The sequence below is a fragment of the Monodon monoceros genome, unplaced genomic scaffold (assembly GCF_005190385.1).
Source record: "Monodon monoceros isolate NGI ecotype Baffin Bay Population unplaced genomic scaffold, NGI_Narwhal_1 Super_Scaffold_3, whole genome shotgun sequence".
Lineage (NCBI taxonomy): Eukaryota > Metazoa > Chordata > Mammalia > Artiodactyla > Monodontidae > Monodon > Monodon monoceros.
In genome coordinates, this window is record NW_021703780.1 from 76,576,466 (window position 1) to 76,604,425 (window position 27,960).

A 27,960-nucleotide genomic window follows, 5' to 3' on the forward strand; every position below is an offset into this window, starting at 1 on the left:
TTCTGGAAAGCTCCGTTATTGTTCGGCACGTCCAAATCCATGAGGATAGGCCAACATGTGGATCAAGCTTGTCTTGCCAGTCAGTCCTGCTGTCCCATTCCTCATGTCAGTCTGGTTCAGGGCAGAGGCTGTGTGAAAGGAATATGTGGGTTGTATTGTGAATTTTTTTTGTCCTCATTTACATCGAAACAATATCTGACTTGGGGACAAATGCCTCAACCAAAGTTGGGACAGATTTAGCTGTATTTTGCAACGAACATTTACTTCCAAGATGCACTAGGTCTCAAGCTACCAGGTGGGTTGCATCAGTAGGTAAAGCCATTAGTTGAATGTCAGGGCTTTTTTTCTTTTTCCCTCTTAGAATCTGGGTTCTTTTCTTTCCGTGCTGTGGCTGATGAAATCTAAAATATTTATGTGGCTTTATAATGACTAGTTAGCATTTAATGCAGCTAATATTTGCCCAAGTGCTTGACAGTCAGTATTTATTAACAGAAAAATAACTGCTAGAAAATCTGCACTGTGACATTTAGGCATCCAGTCCCTCTGGGGCAACATAGGGTGTTTCTGGGAACAATGTTGGTGCCGATGATTCAGAGTGAAATTCGTTGGCCAAATCCTGCCTGAGGCCTCATACTTAAACACCCCCCTAACTTACTAGACTTCATTCTAAGACTCCTGAAGGGTAGTATGCTATTATGCATTCCATTCACTTATCAAGTACTTACTGAGGGTTGACTAGGTGTTGAGCATGAAGAATTAATAAGACTGTGCTCAAGTCTGAGCTAGGTGCTCCTCCCAGGATGCCTCGGGACTAACCTTAATGGAATGAGTTGTTCTCAATGGTGGGGCCTGGGGGTGGGGGGACTAAAGGGAGTATGAAATCCAGTAATGTTTGGAGACGTTCTTGGTTGTCACTACTGGAGGGCGTGCTACTGGCATCTAGTGGTAGAGGCCCAGGATGCTGTAGACATCCTAGGGTGCACAGGACACCCTAATACAATAAAGAATTATCTGGTCCAAAATGTCAGTGGTGCCGAGGTAGAGGAGCCCTGCGGTGAGCTCGGTCTGGTTTGTAACTGTTTGGTTATATGTCAGATATATCAGTCTCCCTCATCATACTGTAAGATTTTTGAGTGCAGAAACCACTTATCTTTCATTGTGTCCCAGTACCTGACACATGTAATCCAGAACTCCATGCATAGTGTTGAATGAATTAATGAAGACAGTATCCTATCCCTGAGAGAGCCCATGATCTCAGAAATGGAGATCAGTAAACAGGCAATTCGGGGATAAAATGTGTCTGGTCTTCAGAGTATGGTCATATAAGAGAGCTATTTTGTGTGACCTTGTAAGTTATCCTCCAAACAGATACACTTTTGAGAATGGAAGTGAGCACTTTCAAATATCTGAGGCAGGGCGACAGGTGAAACCCTTCTACAGCCCACACATTACTGAACCCAGCAGGAAGCCGGCGCTGATGCTTCACAGAATCCACCACCACACACATGAGGGATTCGTGAGGGATTCGACTATGGAAGACGGCATGAGTTGCTGGAGAAGTTTACACTGCATGTCACACAACAAAAAGTTAATGTCAATAAATAAGTAACACTTTGTCAGAGGCTGGGTCTTCATCCCAGGCCCCCATTTCATGCCAACCCTCTGGCAGGTGCTCTGAGGCCAGCACCTGTCTCTTCCGCTTCTTGAACTTCCCCCCACCAGCCTCTCCAGCCTTCCAGAGGGTGCTTCTTTCATGATGCCCCTGCTCCTCTTTTTTATCACAAACATGCAGCTCTCTCTCAGCTTGCATCCCCAAACCCATTAGCCTTGCTCAGTCACCGAGGGGTCCTCCCTGCATGGGAACCAGTTAGAGATTGTAAATAAAAGTAACCTTTCCCGGTGTGGAGGAGGGATAATTTAGGAGGTTGGGATTAGCAGATACACACTACTAAATATAAAATAGATAATCAACAAGGACCTACTGTACAGCACAGGGAACTCTACTCAGTAGTTTGTAATAACCTATATGGGAAAAGGAACTGAACAAGATGTATGTATATGTATAACTGAATCACTTTGCTCTACACCTGAAACTAACACAACACTGTAAATCAACTATACTCCAATATAAAATAAATTTTTTTTTTTTTAAAAAGTAACCTGGGCTTCCCTGGTGGCGCAGTGGTTGGGAGTCTGCCTGCCGATGCAGGGGACACGGGTTCGTGCCCCGGTCCAGGAAGATCCCACATGCCGCGGAGCGGCTGGGCCCGTGAGCCATGGCCGCTGAGCCTGCGCGTCCGGAGCCTGTGCTCCGCAACGGGAGAGGCCGCAGCAGTGAGAGGCCCGCATACCGCAAAATAAATAAATAAATAAAATTTAAAAAGTAACCTTTCCCAGATGTGGTTTTCACGGCTCCAAGCTACAGTTGGGGTTTCTGACAGAAGGGCAAGGTTAACCTTGGCTAGGATTGCGGGGGAAAAGCTTTAGAGAAGAGACAATGTTCAAACAGACTCTGTGGTCAGTTTACTCAAAGGAAATTGAATCATCAAGCCCATGGAAACCTGACAGAAGGTCTGGGCCTCCTGCTTTCTGGGTAGGTAAAATTATCTTCAGCCACAGGCATTCTTTGTTGGGGGGTCAGGAAGATCTTATGTAGAAACTTGCTAAAGAGTAAAGGTAAATGACGAGTTTGGTTTGTGATTTCTCAAAGCCTAGGCTTTGAAAGAAGGCTTCAAGTTAACTTCTTATGTTGCTTTTGTACTAAACTCTTTTTCAATAAGAACCAATTGTTTATAATTTTTAGGACAGTGATTGTGAAAATAAACACCTACTTTATTATGATCCAGAGTGTCATAATATCTGGGTAAATATTAGGGACAATAAAGTTACTATCTTTAACTTTAGGTAAAATGACTTCCTTTACTCTGTAGTCCATCTGACACACTACTGCATTAGAGAAATCCCCAACTGAGCCTGTAATGCACTGCCTCTTCCTACACTAGATTAAAAAGATTCTCCTTGACACAAAATCAACAGAGGCCATCACCCTTGTATAGATTTAGAGATTTCACAACTTTGTACATCAGTTTGATATCAGGTGGACCTTTCAGAATAAAATGTTGCTGGTAGTTGATATACTCTATTCCAGTTGGCTTTCTGTGAGTACGTGAAACAAACACCAGATGGTAATTTGTATAAAGATAAGGGAATCGGTGCTAATTTTGGAAAGTTCTTGGCCATTTCTCTCACCCAGAGTTAGGAAGGGAATTCTCAGTTGGAATGACTTTCCAGGTTTCGAAAAGCACCTGATTTTCTTAAAACTGTGCTATCATTCTGCTTAACAGTATGTCAGGCCAGACCACAGTATCCCATGCATAGAAAACATGTTAGCTAAGTCTTCTTCCCAATCATCAGTAAACATATTGACCAGGACAGAGGTGTGCCTCAGAAACCCGGGACCCGTTTGCACATCCACTCTGCCCCTAATCAATACCGTTTTTTAGAGAGTCAAACTGGATGAACTGGTTTTTAATCTCTGGTCTAAACTGTCAGGTGGCAAATCTCACCCAAAAGGCTCACTGGTGGGGAGAACTAAACATAAGGTGTAGTGCTGCAAAGACTGGGTAAATCCGGGCCTGTTGGCAATGTGTAAGACAGATGGCTATGCAAATAGGATTCTCACACTCAGTTGTAAGGTAAACTGTGAACCAGGGAGCAGCAGGTGGCTGGGGAAACGCAATGCTTAAATGCTGTCTGGATGTTTACATTTAGCTCTCAGAAACTGAAATCATTCTAATTGAATTCAACAAACAGTTATTGGGAAATCGTTACGTGCAAAACATTGTGCTAGGTTCTGAGAAAGCTGAAATATAGAGTCCTAGCTTTAGAGTTCTTTGATTCACTCTGCCAAGGGCTATAATAAGGGGAAAGCAAATGAGGGAAAAGCAATGAGGAAGAAAGAACGAACAAGGGATTGATTTCAACTGGAAAAACTTGGGAAGTTTTTTTTGAGGAGCAGAGGTCAAAGAGGGGAACATAGGTTGGCTTCCATGGGTAAATATGGTGGTAAGCATCCTCTGTGAGGAGAGGAGTGGAGTGAGGGGCCAGACAGAAGAGAGCAGAAAGGAGTGTGTATGTGTGAGTGTAGGTATGTGTGAGCGACAGTGAGTGTATTTAAAAGTGGGGAATTAGTACGACCTGAGGTTATTAGAGGTGGGATGAGCCTAATTATGGAGCATAGATTTACATTCTATAAAAGATCTCTGACCCTTCTTCCTCCCCTGCCCCCCCAAAAAATACTCCCAAGGCACGATGAATTCTAATGCACTTATCTATGCAATTGGAAGTTTTCAGCCAGAGAAGCGTATTAGCAAACCTGTGTTTTTTAAAAGTTTATATTAACAATTAAATAACATGCTGGTACTAGAGACGGGGGGCTGAAGAGCAGACAATTGCAATAGTGTAAAGAGGAAGCAGTAAGAGCTGAAACATAACATCTTCTCTTTCTTGAGCAACTTTTCTTGAGCACCAGGCGGGAAACCAAGGGCTTCCCATGCATGACTCGTTTAAAGCTCACAGAAACCCTGTGAGCTAAATGTTTTAATCCCCATTTCAAGAGAGGTCCAGGGTCAGTAATATGGCTGGTGAATGGCTGAGCCAGGAGTGAAACCACATCTGTCTGATCCAGGGCCTGGGCTGGCAGTCACCACCCGACACTATCCCACAGGAAGGCAGGGATAGGAAGGAGATTAAGAAGGCTTCCCCGTGTGACAGGAGACTTTGCCTTCACCCAAGCTGATACCTGCAGATGGAGAAGTAGGTTCAGGAAAGAGACGGGCTTCTTTTTCCAACAAATTAAATTGAAGGAGTGTAGGACATCCATATGCGGCTAGTAGCAAAGAAAGGGGATGCGGATCTGAAATTCAGAGGAGGTCATGACTGTGGATGAGAGTGTGGAGAGAGGGGAGTGAAAAGGGAAGTTATGACCTTACAAACTCCCATATTTTAGGGATAAACAAGAAAAGGGCTCTCAAAGAGAACTCTTAAGAACTTAAGGTAATAGAACTGACCATCAGAAGGCCTCCCATCTAAAAGATTTTAAAATGAATAAATGAGAGGTTTTCCTGAATCATCCCTATTCAAAGAGAACATTTAGAAATATGGTAGTACTTTTTTTTTTTTTTTGGCGGCACACGGGCCTCTCAATGTTGTGGCCTCTCCCATTGCGGAGCACAGGCTCCGGACGCGCAGGCTCAGCGGCCATGGCTCATGGGCCCAGCCGCTCCGTGGCATGCGGGATCCTCCCGGACCGGGGCACGAACCCGTGTCCCCTGAATCGGCAGGCAGACTCTCAACCACTGTGCCACCAGGGAAGCCCTGTCACTTCTTTTTGACAATGTGACCACAATCTCCTACTTCCCCTCCTCATTCTTCACCAGATCCGATTTCCCTGGAGCAATACATGTACATTTGTTATCACATCCTTATAAAGTGTCTCTGACCCTAACAAGGTAAAGAACCACTGTTCATTTAAAGTGAATTACTCCAAGCTTCCATTTTTCTAGATTGATAAACCCACCAGGCTCTCTCCCATCTTGGAGCCCTTGGTGCCTGCTTTTCTCTCTGCCTGAAAAGTTCTACCCAGATGTCCACGTGGCTGGTTCCCTTATTTTCTACAGGTCTTTACTCAAAACCTCCCTTCTTAATAAGGTTTCCCTGGCCACCCCAGCTAGAATTTCAGCATCCATCTCCCTATCACAGCCCTTCCTTTCCTTCTTCCCTGCATTATTTTTTCTCCATAACACTCACCACTATTCAAACCACGACATACTTCACTTATTTACCTTGTTCTTTGTCTGCTCCACAAGAAAGTACACTTTACAAGGCAGGGATTTTTGTCTGCTTTTGTCCGCTCCTATATTTCTAGGGTCTAGGAGCCCACGTGACACGCGGTAGAAAAGTAAATGAATGATCAATGATGTTTACTGATTTTTTTGTTTCTTTTGGGTTTTTTTTAGTTGTCCTGGATTATCTAGATAATTTTTCTAGTTCTCACTTGAAGTGAATAAGTAATTTCAAATTCTTTTAGAGGTTAGTTCCTCGTATTAAGCTACAAAAACAAACAGAATACTTGCTGTCTATCATTTTAAGGAAGAACACTGTGGTATTTCTCTTTAGTTTTGAATGCCAAGCATGGCAGGGGTGGGGTGGATTAGAGGACTGTTCCATTTAAAATTATGAAAAACGAATTAGGAATTTTCATTTGCAAGGTCTTCCCATTCATTAAATCCATAAATAGCTATTATATGACCCAATGGAGGTAGGTGCTCTCAAATATCTGAGGTGAAATTAGCCTTTGCATCCATTTTGTATTTAGAAACGAAGAAGTTGGTGAATGCTAGAAAAAGAAAGCTCTCTATTTCACTACTTTTTTATGAGCAAAGTTAATCAAAACCTCTTTAGGACAGACTCACCGTTGTGAGAAAGTTTGCCTTGCTTGTGGAAAATATGTGTACTGATAAAACGCAGGTGGTTTAGCAAACACAACAGTATGTGTGGGAAAGATTGCATTTTTTCCCCAAATTCATGGAATTAAGTGCTTTGGGGCAACTGAAACTGTGACTCAGAAAAATACTTTAATAACTGTTCTTTGCTTATAGCAATACAAATCCTAAATCAGGCATGGCCTTGTGGAGAGTTAAAAGGCAGTGTCGCTCTCAGAATAAGTAGAAAGAAATACCCACAAAAGCCAGGTGCACAGTGCAGTACAGGTGCCTCAGAGGGAGGAATTCAGCTGGGCAGCTGCTGCTGAGCATCCAAGAAGCCGAAGCCAATGTCAGTCTTTTCATTAAAGTGATGTCAAAACTAGTTAGATTTAGTTACCACTCAGCCAGTCTCTGGCCCTGAAAGCCAATGGGTGGCTCTCATTCTAGTCAAGTGGGTTGGCATCCAGCATCCACAGTCTCACTTCCAGAAAGGCTGCACCTCTGCCACCAATGATCTGCTCTGGGAACTCATTCTTGACAAGTATGTCTCCTCGTAAAACAATTCTGCCCTGCGTCTAGTTCACCTGGAAGGAATAATGCTAACAGTCAATATTTGTTGAGTAGTTAATGAAAGTCAGGCATCCTGTAATGAGTGTTTCGTGTGTGACATCTCAGTTAATCCTCACAAAAGTTTTCAGAGGTAGGTATTGTCCCACCATTTTACAGATGGGAAAACTGAGGTTGAGAGGGTTCAGGGATCTTGGCTAAAGTCACACGGTGAATCAGCCATGAAGAATCCAGCACTGACTTTAAAACTATAGCAATTAATCCCTATGCTCTCCTGACCCTCTAAAGAATGAAAACTAAGGAGATGGGAAAATGGTAAAGAAGTGACCTCCAAGGGGTGTGTTTCTACCACTGTCCTGAATATGGTCAGAAAAGCTACATACTAAACCAGAAACAAGACTCATCCAGTCTCAGTTCCAAATTGACACTTCACAAAGTGCTTCAAGGGAGCCCTAGGTTGGGAACCATTGTTTTGAAACCTTTGCGTAAGGTAGGGGCAGGGAGTTGTCACTAAAACAAAACCAAACAAACAAACAAAAAGACCTGATGGCCATTCCAAGCCCACAACATAGCAGAGTGCACTGTATGTGCATCTGACATATGATCATTCAATGATCAATTCAAAAACAAAAAAAGGCAAAAACTAACAAAACATGTGCCCACATATAAGAAAGATATATAGAAACATAAAACATTTCCACCCTGTAGGCACTTGGTCTTCCATCCAACCAAAAAGCATCAACACAGCAACATGGTCCATCTCAGTGGGAGCATCTCCCTGAATGGAAGCAATTCCAGGGCTCAGAGCTCCGTATGTTTCATACATGGCCTCCAAACACAAGCCCACAACCTTATGCATACACAACAGCTAGGACAGCCCTCAGTGTGGGAGACTTGAAAGGTTTATCAAAGATTATTTCCACTCTTGGTGATTTTTCTCATTACAAAAAAACCTTAGACCCCATCTCTAATTGTGCATGATTCAACTCATATTTCCAACACATTTTAAAAGGTTATTATTATTGCAAATGTGGATTTCTTTTTACCTTAAGCTACACACAGTTACTTTAACAGGTACCATAAGTTAGCTTTCAGATTCTCTCCAAATCATCAAAACAAGGTACTTGCAAAATGTTTATTTCCCAGGTGTTTTCCGCTAGTTTCAATACTGTTTGCCACGGTGCATAAATGGAATGAGGGTGATTCCTGAAATCTGGAACCAGCGTGTTATATGGTTACTTCCAGAACAGGGTGCAGCTTCCTTTGTGCTCCAAAATAAAAACCCACTTTCTCTTTGGCTTCATTTTTGTAATAGTGGAAAAGATTTTTTCTCTTTAAAAACAGAATATTATGAGCGGCACTTAGCAGGGACAGCTCTGCAAACTGGTGTGAGATTATTACATCTTCAACTAATTTCTGCAAATCTGTGTGGAATCAGGGTCCTCTGTGTGACTAAGAATATCTTATGTAGAACCTTCACTTTTTTAACAGCTCATTTCTTCCTCTCATCAACAGGACACAATATGGCATATAATGAGATCTCATTATAGCAGATTTTAATATACCATAGGTCAAATTGTGTCCACATAGCATAACTTCTCGAGACCAGATTCTAATAATATGCAGTTTTTAGCTAAGTGCCTATTATTGGACTTTCGTATGATAATGTTAGTCCTAACCCCCTGATACTCAGCTCCACAGGTTTCATTAAGCCATCAGTTTGGGAAGCAAAAAGGAAAAAAAGGAAAAAAGAGCATACATGTTTCTTCTTTATTTGTATAACAGATTTTTACTCTCTCTGCTTATATCTATTAAAAATGATACTGGACTAGGTGTGGCAGTAGGTATAAAAATATATTTGACACAGTTTCAATAAGACATAATCTTAGCAAAGCCATAAGGGTTGAGGGCCCAGGCTCTGGAGTCAAACTGTGTATATGTCCTGGGCCTACCACTTGCTTGGTGGGTGACCTTGGGCAATTTATTTCAACTCACTGTACCTCTATATTCTCAGTTGTTAATTGATGGTAATAATAGTACCTACCTTATCACTGAGAATTAAATGAGGTTAACACTCAGCACAGTGCCTGGTGGATAGAAATTACTCAATAAATGCTGGAAGAGAGAAAATAAGAAGAAAGTTATCTTAAAATTGAAGTGGGAAAATGAGACCTACCTATATGAAAGTGAGGCAGGGTGGCAATGTGTGCAAATAGCGGGAAAGCCCTTGAGAGCAGGAGTGGTGAGCAGTGGATTCTGGTGTGGACTGGGTCACTTTTAGGGAGGAAGTTTCCACATAGGCTAGGACGCTGCTTCTCAAAGTTTGTCCCTGGATCAGCAGCCCTGGCATCACTTGGAAGCTTGTTAGAAGTACAAACTCTCAGACCTACTCCAGACCTACTGAACCAGAATCAGAATCCACATCTCAACAAGATACCCAGGTGATCCGTGGCACCTAAAGTGGAGAAGCGCAGCTCTTGGACACACCTTGCTTCTCAGAGCTTTCAGGCCTGCCATTCTCTCTTATCACACACATTGGCGCTTAGAAAAGAATAGCACTGGGGAAAAGGAAGCTATCCTCCCCAAAACTCCCACTGCAAAAAAACTGTGAGCATTACATTCTAACAGTTATATGTTGGGAATATGATAGAACTGACAAAAATAAGTGGAATCAGCTAAATAAAGCAAGAAACATAAGTTATGATTCCATTAATATTTATGCCTCGACAGGGTATAAATCACAAATATTTATTTCATCCAGACTGAAAACGAAAACCAGGAAAACATATGATGACTCTTTGGGGGAGTGTTTGGGCAGAAGTCCCTGGTCCCCTCAGGCTTACAAAAAACGGATTCCTGCAGAAGGCAATGACATTTCAATTCCACGCATCTCCCTGTTCATTCACCTCAAACACACACCAAACAACAACACCGTGTTTCCACGAGTTACACTATGCACGCAGCACACATTACAGACAGACACACACTCAGATTCATCCACACCTTGTCACTTTTTCATGTTTGCCTTCCTTCTGTCCTTAGGCACCTGCTCAAATCTTGCCTGCCAGAGACACAGAATCTTCCATCTGGAATAGACTTATGAGAAATAGGCTAAGAACAGAAGGAAGAACTGATCATGAAAATAATAATACCTATCATTTATTGGGTACCTAGTTGTGCAAGATATTGTCCCACAGATTAGCCATTCTTTTTTCATTCCCACAGTAACTCTCTAAGACAGGCCATTAACTGTCTACTATTTCAGTTGAGGAAATAAGGACCCACAAGGTCAAATAAACTACCAAAGGCTACGCAGCTGAGAACCAGCATAAATGAGGCTCGAACCCGGGTCTGTCTTCTCCCCAACTGGCAGAGTGAAGCCAGCATCGATGAATCCAATAACCATCCTCTCGGGAAATGGTTTCTAATTTGTAATTCAAATGTAGTATTTTCCCTCGTTTTCACTTTGTATGGTGAGCGGGGAAGTGGCGAAGGAATTTTCTTAAGTCAGGCTGAATTTAAGCTGTGGATGGTGAAGTGCAGGATAATTTCCTCGTTGGTATTTTAGAAGTTCTTCGTTTTAACCGTCTGTTGCAGGCTGACAGATGGGTTGATATATGACAGAATAATGGGTCTTCAATTCTAGGAAGGCAGAAGCAATGCTTGAAAAATAACAGTTCTTTTCATGAACCTAACTGTGCTAACACCGCTTGCTCACTTGCAAAAAAAAAAAAAAAAAATGTCGGTGGGAGGGAAGTGTGAAATATAATCATAATCATTCCCCTAAACAGAAAAGTTTCTCACAATTGCCGAAGGTCAAATCCAGTAAAATATGCCTACTCTAAAATTATACTCAGGTTTTCAAATCCAGTTATTTGAAAGGGTATACGGGGGGATAGATATAAAGAAAAATAATAAAAACAAACCCCCCAAACCCTTCTTCCATCCCTTTCTTCCAGTCATGTAATTTTTTATAGGCAGCCAGTGTTAGGAGTTTCTTATATCTTTGAAATAATTTACAAAACGTGAGATTTTTGAAATCCAAATGATTTCCACTCTGGGTGACTGCCAAATGTGAAGTCTCTTCCCTTTCTTCTTGCATTCAGTGGCTATAGATGAGAAGTCACGCCAGACGTTTGGCTAGGCACAGGGACACAGGTGGCTAAGACTGTTCCATCCCCAAGGAACTTACATTCCAGTGAATGAGGTCAATATATGAACAGAATTTAAATAGCACATACTGTGTGCCTTCTGAGAATGTAGCAGTGACCAACGTAGCCCAGGCAGAACTTCTTCTTCAAATGGCCTTTCGTGTCTTAACACAATTATCCCAGTTCTTTTCTATCATGTATTGTAACCGGATGATATATTCACACACACGCACACGCACACAGACAGGGACACTCCTGGTCGTTGCCAAATAGGTTTGAAGCTCTATCCACAAAGAACCACTGACTCGAACTTTAGACTGTATTAAGAAAATACAAAGTTTTGGCCATATGAATTTAACCTCAGCAGAGTGAATGTATTTTTGAAAGAACATCAGAATACAGAGTGGGGAGGGGGGGAAAAGCAAATCATTACAGCTGAATTCATTGTCAAATATCACTGACCATGACATGATCAGGCCATGTCTATTGAAGGTTACATCACCTTTACCACCTTCATAAATGCAACAATGAAAATACTCCAGTCTCCATGATTAACATTTGTATTTAATTTTAATCCTCACACCAATCCTGTAAGGTAGGCACTCCCATTCCATGTTACAGATGTCAACACTGAAGCCCAGAGAATTTCTAAGTCTGTGTATTATTTCCAGCCGTGCATAGCAATTCTTCCATGTCCTATCTGGAGATATCTCAGTAAGTGTAGAATAGTAAGTTAATAATAGGATTATGTTTTCAAAGGAGTATTTGACAGCCTGGATTTATCTCTTCAGCAGTTCCTTCCCACTCTAATATTATGTAATTCCAGAGAAGCATTTTTTTTTTCAGTTTCAGGGAAGGTGATAGCAAGAGAGCACAGAGCAGGGTTCAAAAAGGAGCTGACTTGTTTCAGAAGGTGGCCCCTAAAAGGTCTGCTAGCATTTTCAGAGTCACAATTTCTCAGTGTAGCTTACTTGAAATGATTTCCTATAAAACGTATCCATTCTTAAATATAGGTTGGCGGTGGGGCAACTTAAATTTTTAGACAGTTTAAGAAATTACTTTGGATTGCCTGATATTTTAACTATCCATGTCTCTACTGTTTGCCATTTTATGGAGGAAAAAAAGTAGTTGTGTGTCATCTGTTTTTTTAAAAGTGTGTTTGTGCTATCACATATATGTGACTCCCAAGTCATATCTATCTGTCTACCTATCTATCTGTTCACACATTGAAAGAACATTGTAGTCCAAGGTACATGTGAGTGATGAAGTTCAAATCGGGCTGCTTTTGACTTCAAGCCTCCCACCGTGTCTCCTATATACTACATTTCCTCCAGATGTTTCATCTATATGCCGCCTGACATGTGGTGTTTTCCAGATATGTTTACTATGCCCAGATGTTTCACGTTAAGTGGACAAAGCTGGTTAATTGCTTAAACCTTAGTATTTTCATCTAGTTGCTTCAATGGCAGGCCCAAATGTATTTTAGAAATGCTAAATAATACATAAAAATTAAAAAGGTTGATAAGATGCTCAATAAGCATCTCTAAATCTCCAGACCTATCCTTGACTAACTCTACAAATATGATTTTTCCCAATTATTTTTAAGACATCTAAACTGGTTTCAGCAGTTGCCTCGCCTCTGGTCTAAGACTTGGGCATCTTACTTGTTTCTGTACTTACTGGTAGAGGTGTCAAAACCTGTATCCAACGATTTGGAAAGAGTGTCATTTTCTACATAAGCTAGCAACTCACCTGGAAACAGTAGCATCCCTGGTTGTTTTCCTAGGCTTTACAAACTTGTAGAGTACAAGGGTCCGGAAAGGCAGGAATACTCTTCTGCCAACATTTAGATATATAAGCAGATCCATCCTAGATCTTTTTACCCCTGGGTCTCACTCTGTTTATTGCTTAGCTTTCTTAGAGGGAGAGAATTACAGGTAAGCAAGTGCAGAAAGCTGATAGCCTCAGCAGACATGTGGGCCACCAAAATTCCCAATAAGCAAGCTTCCCCGCCTCCCACTCAAACTTCCCTCTTGGTCCTGACCAATGTCAACATGCATCCTTCTTGGGCATAGATTAAGCAGGTAGTAAAGAGAAGCCCAAAGCTCCCTCTACACAACAATTCATAGGCCTTCCAGATAAGTCATTTTGTAGTGTGTTTATTATTCAACATGAGTCTGCTTTGAGAGCCACCCAAGGGACAAACCTAAAAGAATTCTGGATACAACCAGATCTGTGCAGCTTTCCCCGTCCCTCTAGACTGGCCAGTGACCCACACGCATTTTTTGTTTGTTTTAAAAACACCAAGTCCCTTTCCTGCAAAGCCATTATCACCATTTGCAATTACACATTCTTCTGTGGTTATGTGAGTCAGTTATTCTCCTCCAACAGGATGAATACTGAGGCCATGTCTGTTTTTATTAACTACTGTATTCCTAAGACCTGGCATCTAATTGGTTCTTACTAGAGATTTGTTGAATGAATGAATGAACCACCTAATTTGACCATCAAAACCCACTGAATAATACTAATACACTTCTCTATACTGTTATATATTTAATTATTATGTATAGAATTTGCCTATATATGTGTTTGTGTGTATAAATTCATTGAGGGCTTACTCTGTGTTAAGCACTGAGCAAAGCATTTTATTGAATTAACTCATTTATCCTTAGCAAAAACCCTATGAAAATATATGTTATTATTGCCCCTTTTTACAGATTGGAAAACTGAGGCTTAAAGGGTCCCAGAGCTACTTAGAAAGAGTTGAGATTTGAACCCAGGGCTACCAGATTCCAAAGACTGTAGAGTGAACTATTAGGTGATTCTTTCCTAAAAACCTATATATAAGACCTACCTCACAAATTCTTGGTGAAGAAAGTAGAATAAGGTATGTAAAGTTCTTAGAACAGTGCTTGGCTTATAGTAAACACTGAATCAATAGCAGCTACTTCTAGTAACATCATTACTATTAATTTATTTTGAGCAGTTATTAATTTTCTTATATTATTATGGACTTGTTTGGAAATGTTTGTGCTATTTGTAATGAAAGGTTTAGGCTGGATCGATTGGAATTCAGAGCAGGTTGTAAGGAATGTTTTTAACCTGTGATTTACAACAGCATTGCAGAAAGCTACTGAAGACCTTGCCATCTACTCCAAGATCGCCCAACAGCCAAGAACACCTCCTTCTTGCACCCAGATTATGAAATCAGTTGTCTCTCACTGAGCTACAGGGAGAGATGCATAAAATTTTTTTTTCTTTTCATAAGAAAAGAAAACAAGAAGAAACAGGAGGCCTCAGTTCCACAGCTGAACAACCACAAATCAATTGATAAAGTTCTCTGGGAACAGACTGAAAAAGTGCAGTGTGTCGATCATAATCGAATTTAACTTAAGAGAAAAAGAAATGAAATCCTACGTTGATTCTCCAGTGTCAGCCAGATTCTGCACATGTGAAACCAGATGACTGATTATTACTCAGCCCCTGTAACAGAACCACCCCATCCACTGCAGCTTTCTTTCTGCAAGATCCTGATTAGCTGATAGTGTATCTGGCAGTAATAACATAAAACAACCCAGACAGTGCAGAAAGGGCAAAGATGTAAACCACCTGAGGGCCGGGAACAGTTCTTTGGCCAGTGTTTGCCAGCCCCTCCTCCATTTTTAGAACAGTACCCAGCCCAGAGTGGGAAAATAATCAATACTGAACATATGATTGGGAAAAGGGACAAGTAAAATGATGGACGAATGAACGAATCAATGGGATTTGGAGTCAGGTCTGAGTTTGGTACCCAATTCCTCTAATCACTTACCTTCTCTAAGCCCTCCTCCTTCATCGGTAAAATAGAAAAACTGACGCTACGCCATAGGGTTGTGGTTAGGCTGAACTGAGGCTAAACGTGTAAAGCACATCAACCTCAGGCCTGACACACGGTGCGCCCCCCATCAAAGCTGGTTTGGAATATAATTACGTTCACCTTCTGAGGAGAGACACAGACTTTGAAGCCCTGCAAACCTTGGTCGCAAACAAAGCTCAGCAACTTAGTGATTCTCAGACCTCCAGCAACTCACTTGATCTTTCTGAACATTGATTTTCTCATCTGTAAAGTGGGGTCAACAATAGCCACTTCAAAGTGTTATTATGAGACTTAAATGAGTGATACATGAAATACACAGTGTCTGGTACGTGGTAACTGCTCTGTAAATGATAGCCATAAGTATGAATATTGCAACTTAATTTTTATTATGAGTCAATAAAATCATGGGCCTCTAAAAGCAACAGAGTGCTTTTATAATAGATTAAGAACACAGATTCTGATATATGTATATGTGTAACTGATTCACTTTGCTGTACACCTGAAACTAACACAGCATTGTAAATCAACTGTCCTCCAATAAATATTATAGGAAAAAAACACAGATTCTGGAGCTGAACTCCCTGGGTCCGAATCCTGGCTCTGCGTCTTTCATGCTGGGTTTAAGTAATTGATCCCATCTGTAAAATGGGACTCCATGTTTCATCCCATTTCACCAGTCACCATCCTGGCACATGTGGTCAGAATAGAGAGCTCAAGTCAGACTTTTCCCCTACATCTAGGCTGAAATGTAGCTCCCACTTAGTGGAGCTGTTTCTGTGGGCCCATCTCTTCCCTTGGCTGCCAGTACCAAAAACCCAAGCCTCCCTTTGGTCATTGATCTGCCTTCAGTCCTCCACCAGACCACTGGGGCAATGGATTATGCCATCCTATCAACCTATGTAAGAAATCCTATAGGCCAGGACAGATGCAACAGGCGTGCTGGCCTTGTAAAAGCTAAGCTGAGAGATGGCTACCAGGGCCATCTCAGACTCAAGTACTAAGAAAAATTGTGACATTAGTGACCCAAAACAAGACAAAGGGCATCACTTTCAGTGGACCCTCAACAAGTGCTTCCACTTGTTAATGGTGGATTGGTGTTATGCTGTCCCATAGCACATGTGACTGTTGAACACTTGAAATGTAGGTAATACCAAATTAAGGTGTGCTGTAGGTATAAATTACACCAGGTTTTAAAGACTTAATACCAAAAAAAGTAAAATGTCTTATTTATAATTTTATAATGTATGAAATGATAATATTTTTATATATTGAACTGTATTATATGAATACATATGATGTATTAATATGATTAATTGCACCAATCTCTTTTTGCTTTTTTTTTAATGTGTTTACTATAAAACTGAAAATTATATATGTGACTCACATCTCTGGCTCCCATTCTATGCCTATGAGATAGCACTGGGTTAGAGTCTCAGTGTTCCCAGCCCAGGATGTGGCCATGCAGATCTTTCCAAACCTCAGACATTCTCTGCCCTGCTTCTGTCATGTGGGCCAGAAATTATTTACTGTTGTTCTTTAAATTATTTGGTAACTTCAATAAAATTTATTTTTTAAGAAACTCCTGTACCACTCCTGGATACAGAAATCCAGCATTATTTGACATAATTAGAAGATAAACATAGAAATGAATCATTAGAAAATAAACAGTACTGTATTCCAGCAAGGTACCATTGTTTGCCTGAAGGCTCTGAGCCTGGGGCCAATTTTCTTTGATAGGTAGGTATTAAATATTTGTTAAATAGGTGTTAGAGACATATTAACATCCAGCTGAGACTTTCTCCTTTACTACTCAGATTACAAGAGAATCCTGAAGGAGAAAGCATTTCTTCCTCTGTAGCTCAGTGTTATTTATTGCTATGTCTGTGTCTCCACAATTAGGTAGCCCAAATTTCAGAACACCTGGGCATAATGGAAAACCACTCATTAAACATGGAGCCCAATGTCGTGAATTCAAATCTCTGTTACTTATGACAACTCGGACACATCATTTAACTTCCCTGAATCTGTAAAATGGGTATAATTGTCTTCGCCCTCGTGCAGTTATCGTGAAGATCAAATGATCTTCTGCCATAGTGTGTTAAAAACTAGACATTCTCTAGAAGTCAGGTGTCACTTTTATTAGTGTTCCAAATGAAATAATGAAATAAATCTGTGAGTGGACCCAGAAAGTTATCCCATCCAGCCACTGCTTAGTGATACTCTCTTTGAAAAATCCAAAGCTCTTCTGTGAGCTGAGCTTCTGTCTTGCTGTTTGATTTCTGTGTTCCCTGATTCACAGCTTCATTCTGGTATTCCTGAAAGCTGACTTAGCAAAGTGAATCCAGCTACACTGAGGGTGAGGGTGAGCTCATGATACGGCACAGTTGTCAAGCCAGGCACTAGTTATAAGGAAAGTATTTGACCTGTGTTTCAGTTTCCTCCTAAGAAAAGCAGGGCTAACCTCAGTACCTTGCTGTAAGGCTAATGATGTCTGTAAGTGGTTAGCAGAGTGCCTAGCATATAGGAAGCACTCTAAATGTGACAGCACATTTAATGTGACAGCAGCTGTTTCCCAAGACAGCCACTAGTTTGGGACAGCTTTTGATGGACGCTCTGCCCTGTCCACCATGTTCTATGTCCAAGAGGTGACTTGCATGGATCACATGGGGTTCCAATTGGGTTTGGCCAATTGGAGGGAAACCGTGGGTTAAATCCATTTCACCTGCCTTCCTTAATCAAGGTTGTTTTAAGACTTGCCTGTCCTCCAGGCAGAAGGAACTTGGAGTCAGCTGTGTCTAGTTCCAGATGAGCTGGTCAAGAGAGTATGGGACCAACAACCCTTCAACTGGGCATGCGCCAGTGTCCTCTAGGTGACCTTTTGGCGTCAGTGTGTCGAAAACGCCACGTGCAGAGGCCTGTAGCCTCGTGACGCCTGCGCAGAATGAGGATTCCTGCACCTTTTTCCAATCACCTTTCCCCACGCCCCGCACGCCTCTGCCCGCCCTGCTGCTTTGTTCCTCATCCCATAAATACCCCACCACCCACCAGCCCCTCGCCTTCTGGGGGGTGCGTGTGAGATTTGTTCTCCCATCCCTGCGCTTGGCTCTATCGCGGAAAAAAATCTTTTCTTTGCTGCAGTCCTAGGCCTGTCGGGCTTTTGGCTTGCTGAGCATGGGGCAAAATGAACCTGGTTTGGTAGATTAAAGAATGGGAGGAAAGTGGGGTCAGGGCTTTGCTCCCACATCTCTCCCTGAATGTAACTTCAAACTTAGGCTTAGCAAAAGACCAAAAAAAAGTTGAGGCTAATTTATACTCTAGCTAGAATTTTGACATAGTTGCCAAATTGTCACACTTTGCTCAGGTATAGAAAACTTGGCCTGAGGCTGCTTTCTGAAACTTTTGATGCTAAAACTCTCAATTCTAATGACATTTATTATTTGGTCTAATTATAAATCCTGGTGCTGCTGTAAGGACAAATAGGGCCACCTGAAGTTCTGTCTGGGCGAGCCATTGATATAATCAATCAGTGCCTTGATCACATTGCCATGCTGTTTTTATTTGGTCTAATTATAAAATATGTTTTAAAATATACAAGTTTATATAAAACAAAAGTCATCTTTAACCCTACCATTACCACCTGGTAAACTCCTATACAGAAATTTATAGAACCCAACTGGGACCATTTTGTATACTCATTTATTCTTTCATTTATTTTCTCAACAAATGTTGCTGGCACCTCTTCTGCCAATAGGCAACAATAAGCAAAAGAGACAAAGGCCCTGCCCTCATGGAGCTGACCTCTTACTGGGGAAAAGAGGCAAACATACACATTTTCACTCCTTACCACCATCCAGTGAGACAGATACTGTTATTATCCCAATTGACAGAGGGTTAAATTGAGGCTTCAAGTATTAATAGTTTAGCAAAGTGCCTAAGGTCACAGCTAGTAAGCAGCAAAGTCAGGATTCAACCCCAGGCCTATGGATGATAGACTGAGCTTTTAACTCATATGAGATACCTTAGTACAGTATACCATCCCTCTGTATAAAATGGTACTGGGGGGAAAAGGGTTGCATTAGCTCCCCAAAATAACATATTTACTCCAAGGACATAGATCCTGACTTCAGCCATAAAGTTTGTTTATGGAAAGTGATTCATTTCTACTGTGTCATATTTAACTTAAGCAGGACCTCAATCTTTTTAACTTAAGGTACTTGTTTTAAATAAAAACATGAATGTTCCTTAAAGCAGACAAGAAAAGCAGTATAGAATAGTCAAGTTCACTGGTTCATAGTGCTGTTGTTAGGATTAAATGAATTAATACATGTAAACTTGGAATAATACTTCACATAATAAGTGCTCAGTAAAAGTTATTATTACTATTGTGATTTTAATAAGTCTATTTTCTAGAAATATAAATACAGTACCACAAAACTTTCTTTTATTCGTTTCTCAACATGGTTCCAATGCTATGGGGTCTTGGAATTTTTCAAAAGGCAAACCAAAGAGTTGTATAAACGAATCAATTTGTTTCTAGAACTCACTTTTCTCTTCCTGTTTTATCTTTCTGTTTGTCTCTGTAGGACTTCATCGTCACTGTAGTCTTTTCTTTCTTGTGGTTGGTGGGTTCATCAGCTTGGGCAAAAGGGCTGTCTGATGTCAAGGTTGCTACGGATCCCAAAGAAGTATTGTTACTGATGTCAGCTTGCAAACAGCCGTCCAACAAATGCATGGCTGTCCACAGCCCTGTGATGTCCAGCCTAAACACTTCTGTGGTATGTTTCCCTCTATGCTTTACCTCCCAAATCTTTGTTTGCCGGTCACAGGAGTCAGAAAAACATCTCAGGAGTCTTCTGGGGAATTTTGCCTCTGAAATGAGTCCAGTCTAAAAGGTGATAGTTCACTCCACAGGCAAGATGATCCTTTGGCCTTCCAGTTTTCTACCCATAGACTTTAATGCTGCCAATTAAAGAGTTCTTAATAAGAGCCCAGCAGGTACTGGCAGCTGTTGCTTGGATGACAGTCAAGTCAGAATTCTAAGCCAGAAGCAGATATAAAATGTAAACTTTAAGTCTAAAGTCTGCCAGAAGTTGAAAGGAATATTTGATGGCATAGAGGTTTCCTGGAAAGAAAACACTGTTCCAGCCACACATAGTTAGAATACACCCAGTTGATTGTCTAGAGAAAAATACGCAGACCCAGTAGGGTACAGATAGAAATGCAAAGTATAAAAAATACCTATAATAGTTATGGTAATTTTTTTAATCTTTTCCATGCTTCTGATTTAGTTGCTTGATAACTTTGGAAAAGCCAAACTGTATTCGTTGAACAGTCAAATATTATCATCAAGTGTATGGCTCTTACAGGGAGACAGAACACCTGACAGATAGCAGGGCCACTAAATTGGATTCTTATTTTATGAGTATAAGAACTTGTGTTACTCCAAAGAAAGAAACTGTATCTGAGAAACAGAAGCTAGAGTAGCAGCAAAAAGCAGTAGTTACCGAATAGTAGAGGGCTCAGTGTTTGATAAAGGATCGACATTCTTTAGCCACCCTTAAAAATTAATTATCTTTGCTTCAAGGTTAACTTATGTTTCTACAACTTTCTGGAATTTAATCTGAGAAGGCATTTAAGAAGGAAGAAGTGTGGCTGATCAACTGCTGCTGGTTTGACTGTGAATCTTGCCTTAGTAATAAGATAGTAAGCATTGAAATAAACTATATATTAGGGTCTCACAGTAATTTTTATTTACTTCTGGCCCCAGCTATGGATGAATACTTCGAGGTGTACATTAAAATACATTCTACTACTTCTGTAGTTTGTTTACAGGCAGTGCTTAATAAAAGTTATTATCACCCTGACCTCAGAATCTAAGAGAACAAAGATAAAATCAATCAGTGTGTTTGTTAGTTCTTCTAGTAAATTATGACATCCTGCACGGTCCACTTAATTCTGCTTCTGGTGTCTCTAATAAGTTTAGACTAGGAGATGCAAATTTTGAATGAGAAACAATGTGACGTATGTCTTAAAAATCAAAAGAAGAATGGACGGAAAGCAAAGCACGTCGTGTGTGGAAGGGCAGGTCAGGTGCTGTTATGGTTCTGGATCTGTGTTTGTGTGCTCCAGTTCCTAGTGGCAGAAAACTCCATTTAAACTGGCTAAAGCAAAACAGTCTTCGTATCCCTAAAATCCGTTCTTTGGATCCCACTGCTGGTACCAATGTCTATATGGGGTATAATGGTTGGGTCACAAGTACCAGAAACGGACGAACCATCCATAATTTCTACTTCTGTTCCTCCAGCTTCACGGAAGCAATGATGGTACATGTCCTCAGATAATCTAGATGTCTTCTCTCCATTCTTTCTCATGTTATGTACTGTGTTTTTCAGTCTCTCTGTTGTCCCACATCTAGGCTAGAATCAAAATCCCTACTCTGATTTCAGTCGCAACAAAATGGCAAGAACAAATTCGAGGGCTCATGTGCCCCTAAAATGTGCCAGACAAGAGATCGGTGATACCTCTGTGATGACGATAAAACATCACCGCTCCTTAAATAGGCCCATGGCAATGCCTTGTTTATGTACTTACTTTTAAGTTGCATTTCCCTAATTTCTAGGCTCTTCTCAAGCATCCCTTTTTTAGAGACGAAGTAGCATCAGGGGAAAGGGAGGGACCAAGGAATAGAAAACAGGTAAAATTATAGTCCTGGGCAGAGCCATCCCTTCATATCTGAAAAGATTCCAAGATCATTTTTTCTACTCATATATCAACCTATACTTACAGAGGTGTAATTTAATCAAGCTCTCCCCTTTGATGGAAAGTATCCTAGTTATTGTACACATGGTTAAAACGTCCTATATGTAAATTAGAGTTGTGTCAGTGATTACCTAATTCATTTTGATCATGCAACTATTATACTAAAAGTACCTTATTTGTGTTTTGTATCTCCCTCAGCAAGGAGCCTAGAACATGGCACAAAATTATGTTAAATAAATCTCAGTTAAGGTTAAAGGAAGACAAAAGGATGGGATGGGGAAAGAGAAGAAGGAAGGGAGGGAGGGAGGTCTGGATAACCCAGTCTTCAATGCGATTGGTTAGCCGCCTAGATGCTCAGTTTGGGCTGTTGACACCTCAAGAATATGGCCTCAAAGCCCTGCTTCAGTTTATGCCTCAGCAAAAGAGTCAACTGAATACAATTCATGGAAATATTTTAGAAAGTGATTCATAGCATAGCTTAGCAATCAGTAAGCATTTACTAACGTGTCCAGCACTGTCTAGCTGCTTCACACACATCCTCTTTAATCCTCACAACTATCCCCCAAGGAAGGAATAATTGTCTCCATTTCATAGAATTTTAAAAATGCTGATGTTCAGAGGCTAACTGCCTTGTCCAGAATCATAAAGCAAAAAATTGCAGAGCCCAGGCCACTCGAATTCCAAAGCCAGAGGGGATGGCTCCAAGACTGAGATTCAGGTAGTGTGTCCTGATCCACTTGCTGCTAAAATTTTGAAGTTTGGAGCCCATGTTTCAAGCCCCCGAAGTCCTTCACCTTGACTACCTAGCCTGCCACTCCCACCCCCAGGGCACTCTGAAGCATCCCACCATCCAACAAATAAGGGATAAATTATTTTGACACTGCAAAGGACTTCTAGGAGCCTACTCCAGAGCTATGGCCTCTGCCCAAGTCCATTTTGTTTGGTCACCATCGTGCTGGAGTGGCTATTAAATATACTTTAATGTCATCACAGCTTTGTGTCACACTATCATTGTCTGTCTCCAAAAGCGGGCTGTTAAAACTGACTGCCTTGCTGAATTCCCAGTCAACAAGTCCACCTTGGAAGAGGCTGGGGAACAACTGTTCTGTTTGGGCCTCTTACAGAAGCAAACAGTTCTGCTTCCGTCAAACACTCAGGCCCCAGGGAAGTGATACCCGGTCCTCTGGCTCACCAAGGACACCCTTCTGGAGAGTGAGAGGAGTTTCCATAGGAAAGTCTCATATTCAGTTCTTGAGAAAACATTCCATACCTCTCTGCAACCTGAACTTTATTCAGAGTGTGGTTTGGGCATTCACTTCTGACTGTGAGAGGCACAGAAAGTACAATTATTCGAAGAAGCACAACCTCTGTGCACACTACCATGCGTGTACTTGTCTGCATTCCACCTGTACCATTGCTTACTCCATACTTTTTTTTTTTTTTTTTTGCGGTATACGCGGGCCTCTCACTGCTGTGGCCTCTGCCGTTGCAGAGCACAGGCTCCAGACGCGCAGGCCCAGCGGCCATGGCTCATGTGGGATCTTCCCGGACCGGGGCACGAACCTGCGTCCCCTGCATCGGCAGGCGGACTCTCAACCACTGCACCACCAGGGAAGCCCACTCCATACTTGTTAGGTTGACTCATTTTATTTATATCATTTCAATAAATGGAAAAGTAGTAACTCTAGCATTAAAGTGAAGGTAACCTTATAAATTAATGCACCATCATTAAAATGAAAATACTCAACCCTGTGTCCCCTGAAGATATCTTACACACCATGAGGATTACCTCATCTGGGGAGGTAGTGATGGATTAGGTAGGCGCTCTGTCTATGGAGTTAGATGGAACAGGGCTTGTCCCAGGTCTACTACTAACCACGCCATGTGACCTTGAATAAAATCCTTATCTTTGCTGAACCTCAGTTTTCACATCTTTAATATGGGTATAATAATAGCACCTTCTTTGCCTAAATGAATGGATGTACATAAAGCCTTTTATGCAGTGCCTAACATGTATTGTAGCAAGCCTTCATGAAAAGTCAGATATTCTAAATGAAACAGTGACTCCAAATGTGAAATTGGAAGAGGCCTCCACATTGAGGTAAAAAGTGACCTTTTGTGTTGTGAAGGATTTTTCTGAAACTGAGATTTTTCTGGGGTTTCTGTCCAGTCTGTCAACTCACTTGCTTTGATCCTCCTTCAGGTCTTTGGATTCTTGAACTTTATTCTCTGGGCTGGAAACATCTGGTTTGTTTTCAAGGAGACCGGCTGGCATTCCTCGAGCCAGAGATACCTTTCAGACCCAGTGGAGAGACACTCCAGTAGCTATAACCAAGGCGGGTACAACCAAGACACCTATGGATCAAGCAGTGGGTACAACCAGCAGGCGAGTTTGGGGCCATCCTCGGATGAGTTTGGCCAACAGCCCGGTGGCCCTGCTTCTTTTACCAATCAGATTTAACAGGGTAGTGTTGGCATTCTTCCAAACACAGCCTCACCACCTTCCATGTCAGTGGCAGGAGAATTTTTTAAGAGTTTCAATCAGTTATTAATTCAGGGAGTGTTGAATGTAAATAAGAGATCTGTTAGTCCTCATTAAAGCAGAAAGGCCTGGGTCGTGATGAATGGTACTTAGAGAAGAGATGACATGAGGAGATACATGATTCATCAAGATGGCTGATTGGAGAGTACCTTGTTATATACACAGATACTTTTATGGTCGTTTTGTATGCGTGTTGAGATAGTAGAAGCATTTTGTAGCTTAAAGTCTCTGGTATGTAATATGCATAAAGTAAATTAAACAGCACTGAGTTTTCTTACGATTTTTGGCGCGAAAGGCATTTTAGTGATTTTCTCTAATACTGTTTGGTGCATCACAACGTGCATGTATTATTATTTTTTAGTTGCAGACCCTGTAGAATTGTGAGTCTCTAAGTATTGCTTTCAGACAATTACTATGTATTTTTTTTTATTTGATGAATCAGTGCTCATATGATTTAGTGCATGAATAAGCATTTTCTCACAAAATGAACATTTGAACTGCATTTATGAAAATTTTCCAGTTTGTACCACGTATTTGTTAAATGGACGTTTACAGAAATATATTCACCACTTTGTATACTTGCAAATTTGTCTCTCTGGCTTTATCCAGCTCTGAATGCATTGTAACTAAGATTTGGGGTTTTTGTTTTTCCCTGATTAGTATATATTCAGTGTTGTATATGGAAATTGCCCAATATTTATGCTATTTAGTTAGCTAAATATTTACATTCTTGTAACTTTCTATGGTGTTTTGTGGCTTTTATTCTATGGACCATGAACAATGGGCCCAATAACTATGAGTGTGGATGGAGTTTTGTTTCCTTAGAATAATGGAGATGTAGGTATCAGACACCATAGTCAAGATAGTGTGCTAACATGTTAATTTATGAAGGATAGTCTGTGGAACCTACACTACCAGCTAAACTTTTAAATCCTGTTTATTTGTAAAGCTAATATGTCCTAGATCCAATTATTAAAAATTCTCAAGTCATGGCTCAACTTACAAAGTCTGATTTGAATGTTACCCGTAAATTAAAAATGACTTCCTTTCTGTCATTAAATATTAAATATTTCTCATTAAATATTCCCCAGAATGTATTCATTATCAAGAAAATGTTAATCTTTGCCTGTTTGTCTTAACTCAATTGAAATGCCAGGGCCCAACAGTGAGAGCAAGCTGAGCATCTGTATTTCCAGATAAAAGTCGTTATCGATGTATAAACTCATTGTGTGATCTGTGATGTTGGAAATATTTTAGGCCAAAACGGCTGTGTGTCTTAGATGGTATGTATAAACCATTTCTGGATCCTGTTGGATAAATCTGTATCGTGATATCTCTTTGACCTTAATAAAGTTATTGCATACCGTGCTGGCTGGATAATGGAGAGTTACAGCAATAGAACCTGGTGAGCGTGAACAATGAGAGAACAAAGGATAAGTGCACAGTCTTCCCAGTCTCTCACCCTGACCTTGCTTTATGAGCCCAGGGCTGTTCATTGATTGATTCCGTCATTCCAGGACCTCCTGTATACCCACTGCTCTGCCAGGCACTGGGGATACAATAGCGAAAGCAGAAACACGCCCCACCTCAGGAAGCTTACATTCTATTGAGGAGACAGACAGTAAAATAAGCATACCCCAGTTACACTATGTGCAACAAAGACACAGGATTCTATGAGAATGCTTATCAGGGGGACTCGAGCTGCTTAGGGGGAAGTCAAGGAGCTTGAATCTGCCTCAAGACAGCGCAGAATTTCACAAGGACATGGTGGAAGGGAGAGTATCCCAGGCAGAGAGTAGGCTTGCAAAGCTCTCAGATGGCAGGAGACAGGATGGATATGTAGCACATAATGTGTGAGGGGGGCTTTGAGAGAGGTGTCGCTGCTTATTGGAGCGGGGCGGGGGGTGTCCCGCTTGGGCACCACGGTCAAGAATTCTGTCTTTATCCTAAAGAAGCTAAGGGAAAGCGCTGAAGGATTTAAGCAGAGGAGGGACGTGATGAGATCAGCATTTTGACAAGATCTTGGTGGGTGCGGGATAGAGTGGAGGACATCCTGGCCTTTGACCTAACACCCATTAGGCAGTGGGCTGGGAGTGGGAGAAGGAGAACAGGCATGAGTTCTCCGCCCATCCACCTCTGATTTCTCGGGATAGCGGCTGGATTGGACTGCTTTCTTCAGCACTGTCCAGGGCACAGAGTGGCCTCTGATTCTTTTTTTTTTTTTTTTTTTTTTTTTGCGGTACGCGGGCCTCTCACTGTTGTGGCCTCTCCCGTTGCGGAGCACAGGCTCCAGATGCGCAGGCTCAGCAGCCATGGCTCACGGGCCCAGCCGCTCCGCGGCATGTGGGATCTTCCCGGACCGGGGCACGAACCCGCGTCCCCTGCATCGGCAGGCGGACTCTCAACCACTGCGCCACCAGGGAAGCCCTGGCCTCTGATTCTTATGCTGTCATGAATTCTCCAAAGTGGAGAAATGCTCAGAATCACCAGTTCTTTTTACCAACCTTAACAGTCCCATAATACATCGGGGCTCTGTCATGGAAAGCACTATCCACCCTGGTCCAGATAGAGACATGCTTCCAGAGTCCACTGCAGATTTGCAGTAAAATGCTGCTGTAGTCCAACGGGGATTTCGTTAAGCTGGTTTTATTCCTTCTGGTTCCAAGAAAAGAACAGTAGATCTGGCCTTTTGAAAAGGAGAGTAATCAGTGTGGTAGGAGACCTTGGGTCTATGTTTCCAGTAGACCTCATTTGGCATCGAAGCCTCCCTGCTCACTAGCTGTATTTCAGGATGTGACTTCACCTCCTGAGCCTTCGTTTCCTCGGAGGAGGTAAAGCATCCAAATAAAAAGAGTGGGCTCTGAGATCCCGCCGCCTGGGTTAGAATCCCTGTGCTGCCATCTACTTGCCTGTCCTTTGTCTTCCTTCGCGCCTTCTCCAAAGCCCAGGGACTTCTCTGGAGCCACAACCTGAAGGCAGGTGCACCCTGGAACGCAGGGGAGTTTACACCCTAGGGACCACCTTCAGTCACTGGGGATCGTGGGCAGGTCAGTAAATGCCTTTGCAAGATGCTAAACTCATTCATTCAGTTCCCCTGTCTCTACAATGAAGATAAGCTCTGCCTCATAGGGTTGGTATCAGGATGAAAAAGGTAAGCCGTGTAAAGACATCATAGCAGCCTCTGGCATACAGCGGGCACATTCTCAGTCCGGGTTCTAGGTAATTCTAGGATGCAGGACTGACAAGGCGGGAGAGTGAGACAGGAAAGGAGGAAAATCCATCCGTTAAAAGAGCACATTAGTTGTTGCTGGTAAGACCAATAGGAGCTCAGTTCCGTCAGGATCTCTGACTAGTGTTCAGAGTGGCTCCAGCAATTTTCAAGCAAGGGACAAGAGTGGGAATATTTATCTCCCAACCTCCATCCCCTCAACTGGTTGAGAGTTGTCCAAAGGGTTGATAACTTTCCCACATTTCCAGGTTGCACTTGCCTATAGACTGAGCAGGCTCTTGTGACCTTGAGTCCTAACAACTATTAGGCAGCATGCTGGCTGTGGGAGGAGGGGAACTGACATGAGTGCTATCACCGCCCTCCCCTTC

The 27,960-nt window shown here is 41.7% G+C and overlaps 1 protein-coding gene across 3 annotated transcripts in view; it reads left to right on the forward strand.

The window, feature by feature from the left end:
• SYNPR (synaptoporin) overlaps nt 1-25,727 on the forward strand; it is a 291,233-nt gene extending 265,506 nt beyond the window's left edge. For 2 of the 3 annotated variants that reach the window (XM_029243019.1, XM_029243022.1), the window contains 2 exons: nt 19,646-19,837; nt 24,025-25,727. In XM_029243019.1, coding sequence (XP_029098852.1) covers nt 19,646-19,837; nt 24,025-24,282 — 450 coding nt within the window. In that variant the 3' untranslated portion in view covers nt 24,283-25,727. The remainder of the gene's footprint in view (nt 1-19,645; nt 19,838-24,024) is intronic. The other variant, XM_029243021.1, reaches the window with a different exon arrangement.
• Nucleotides 25,728-27,960: the final 2,233 nt, after the last annotated feature.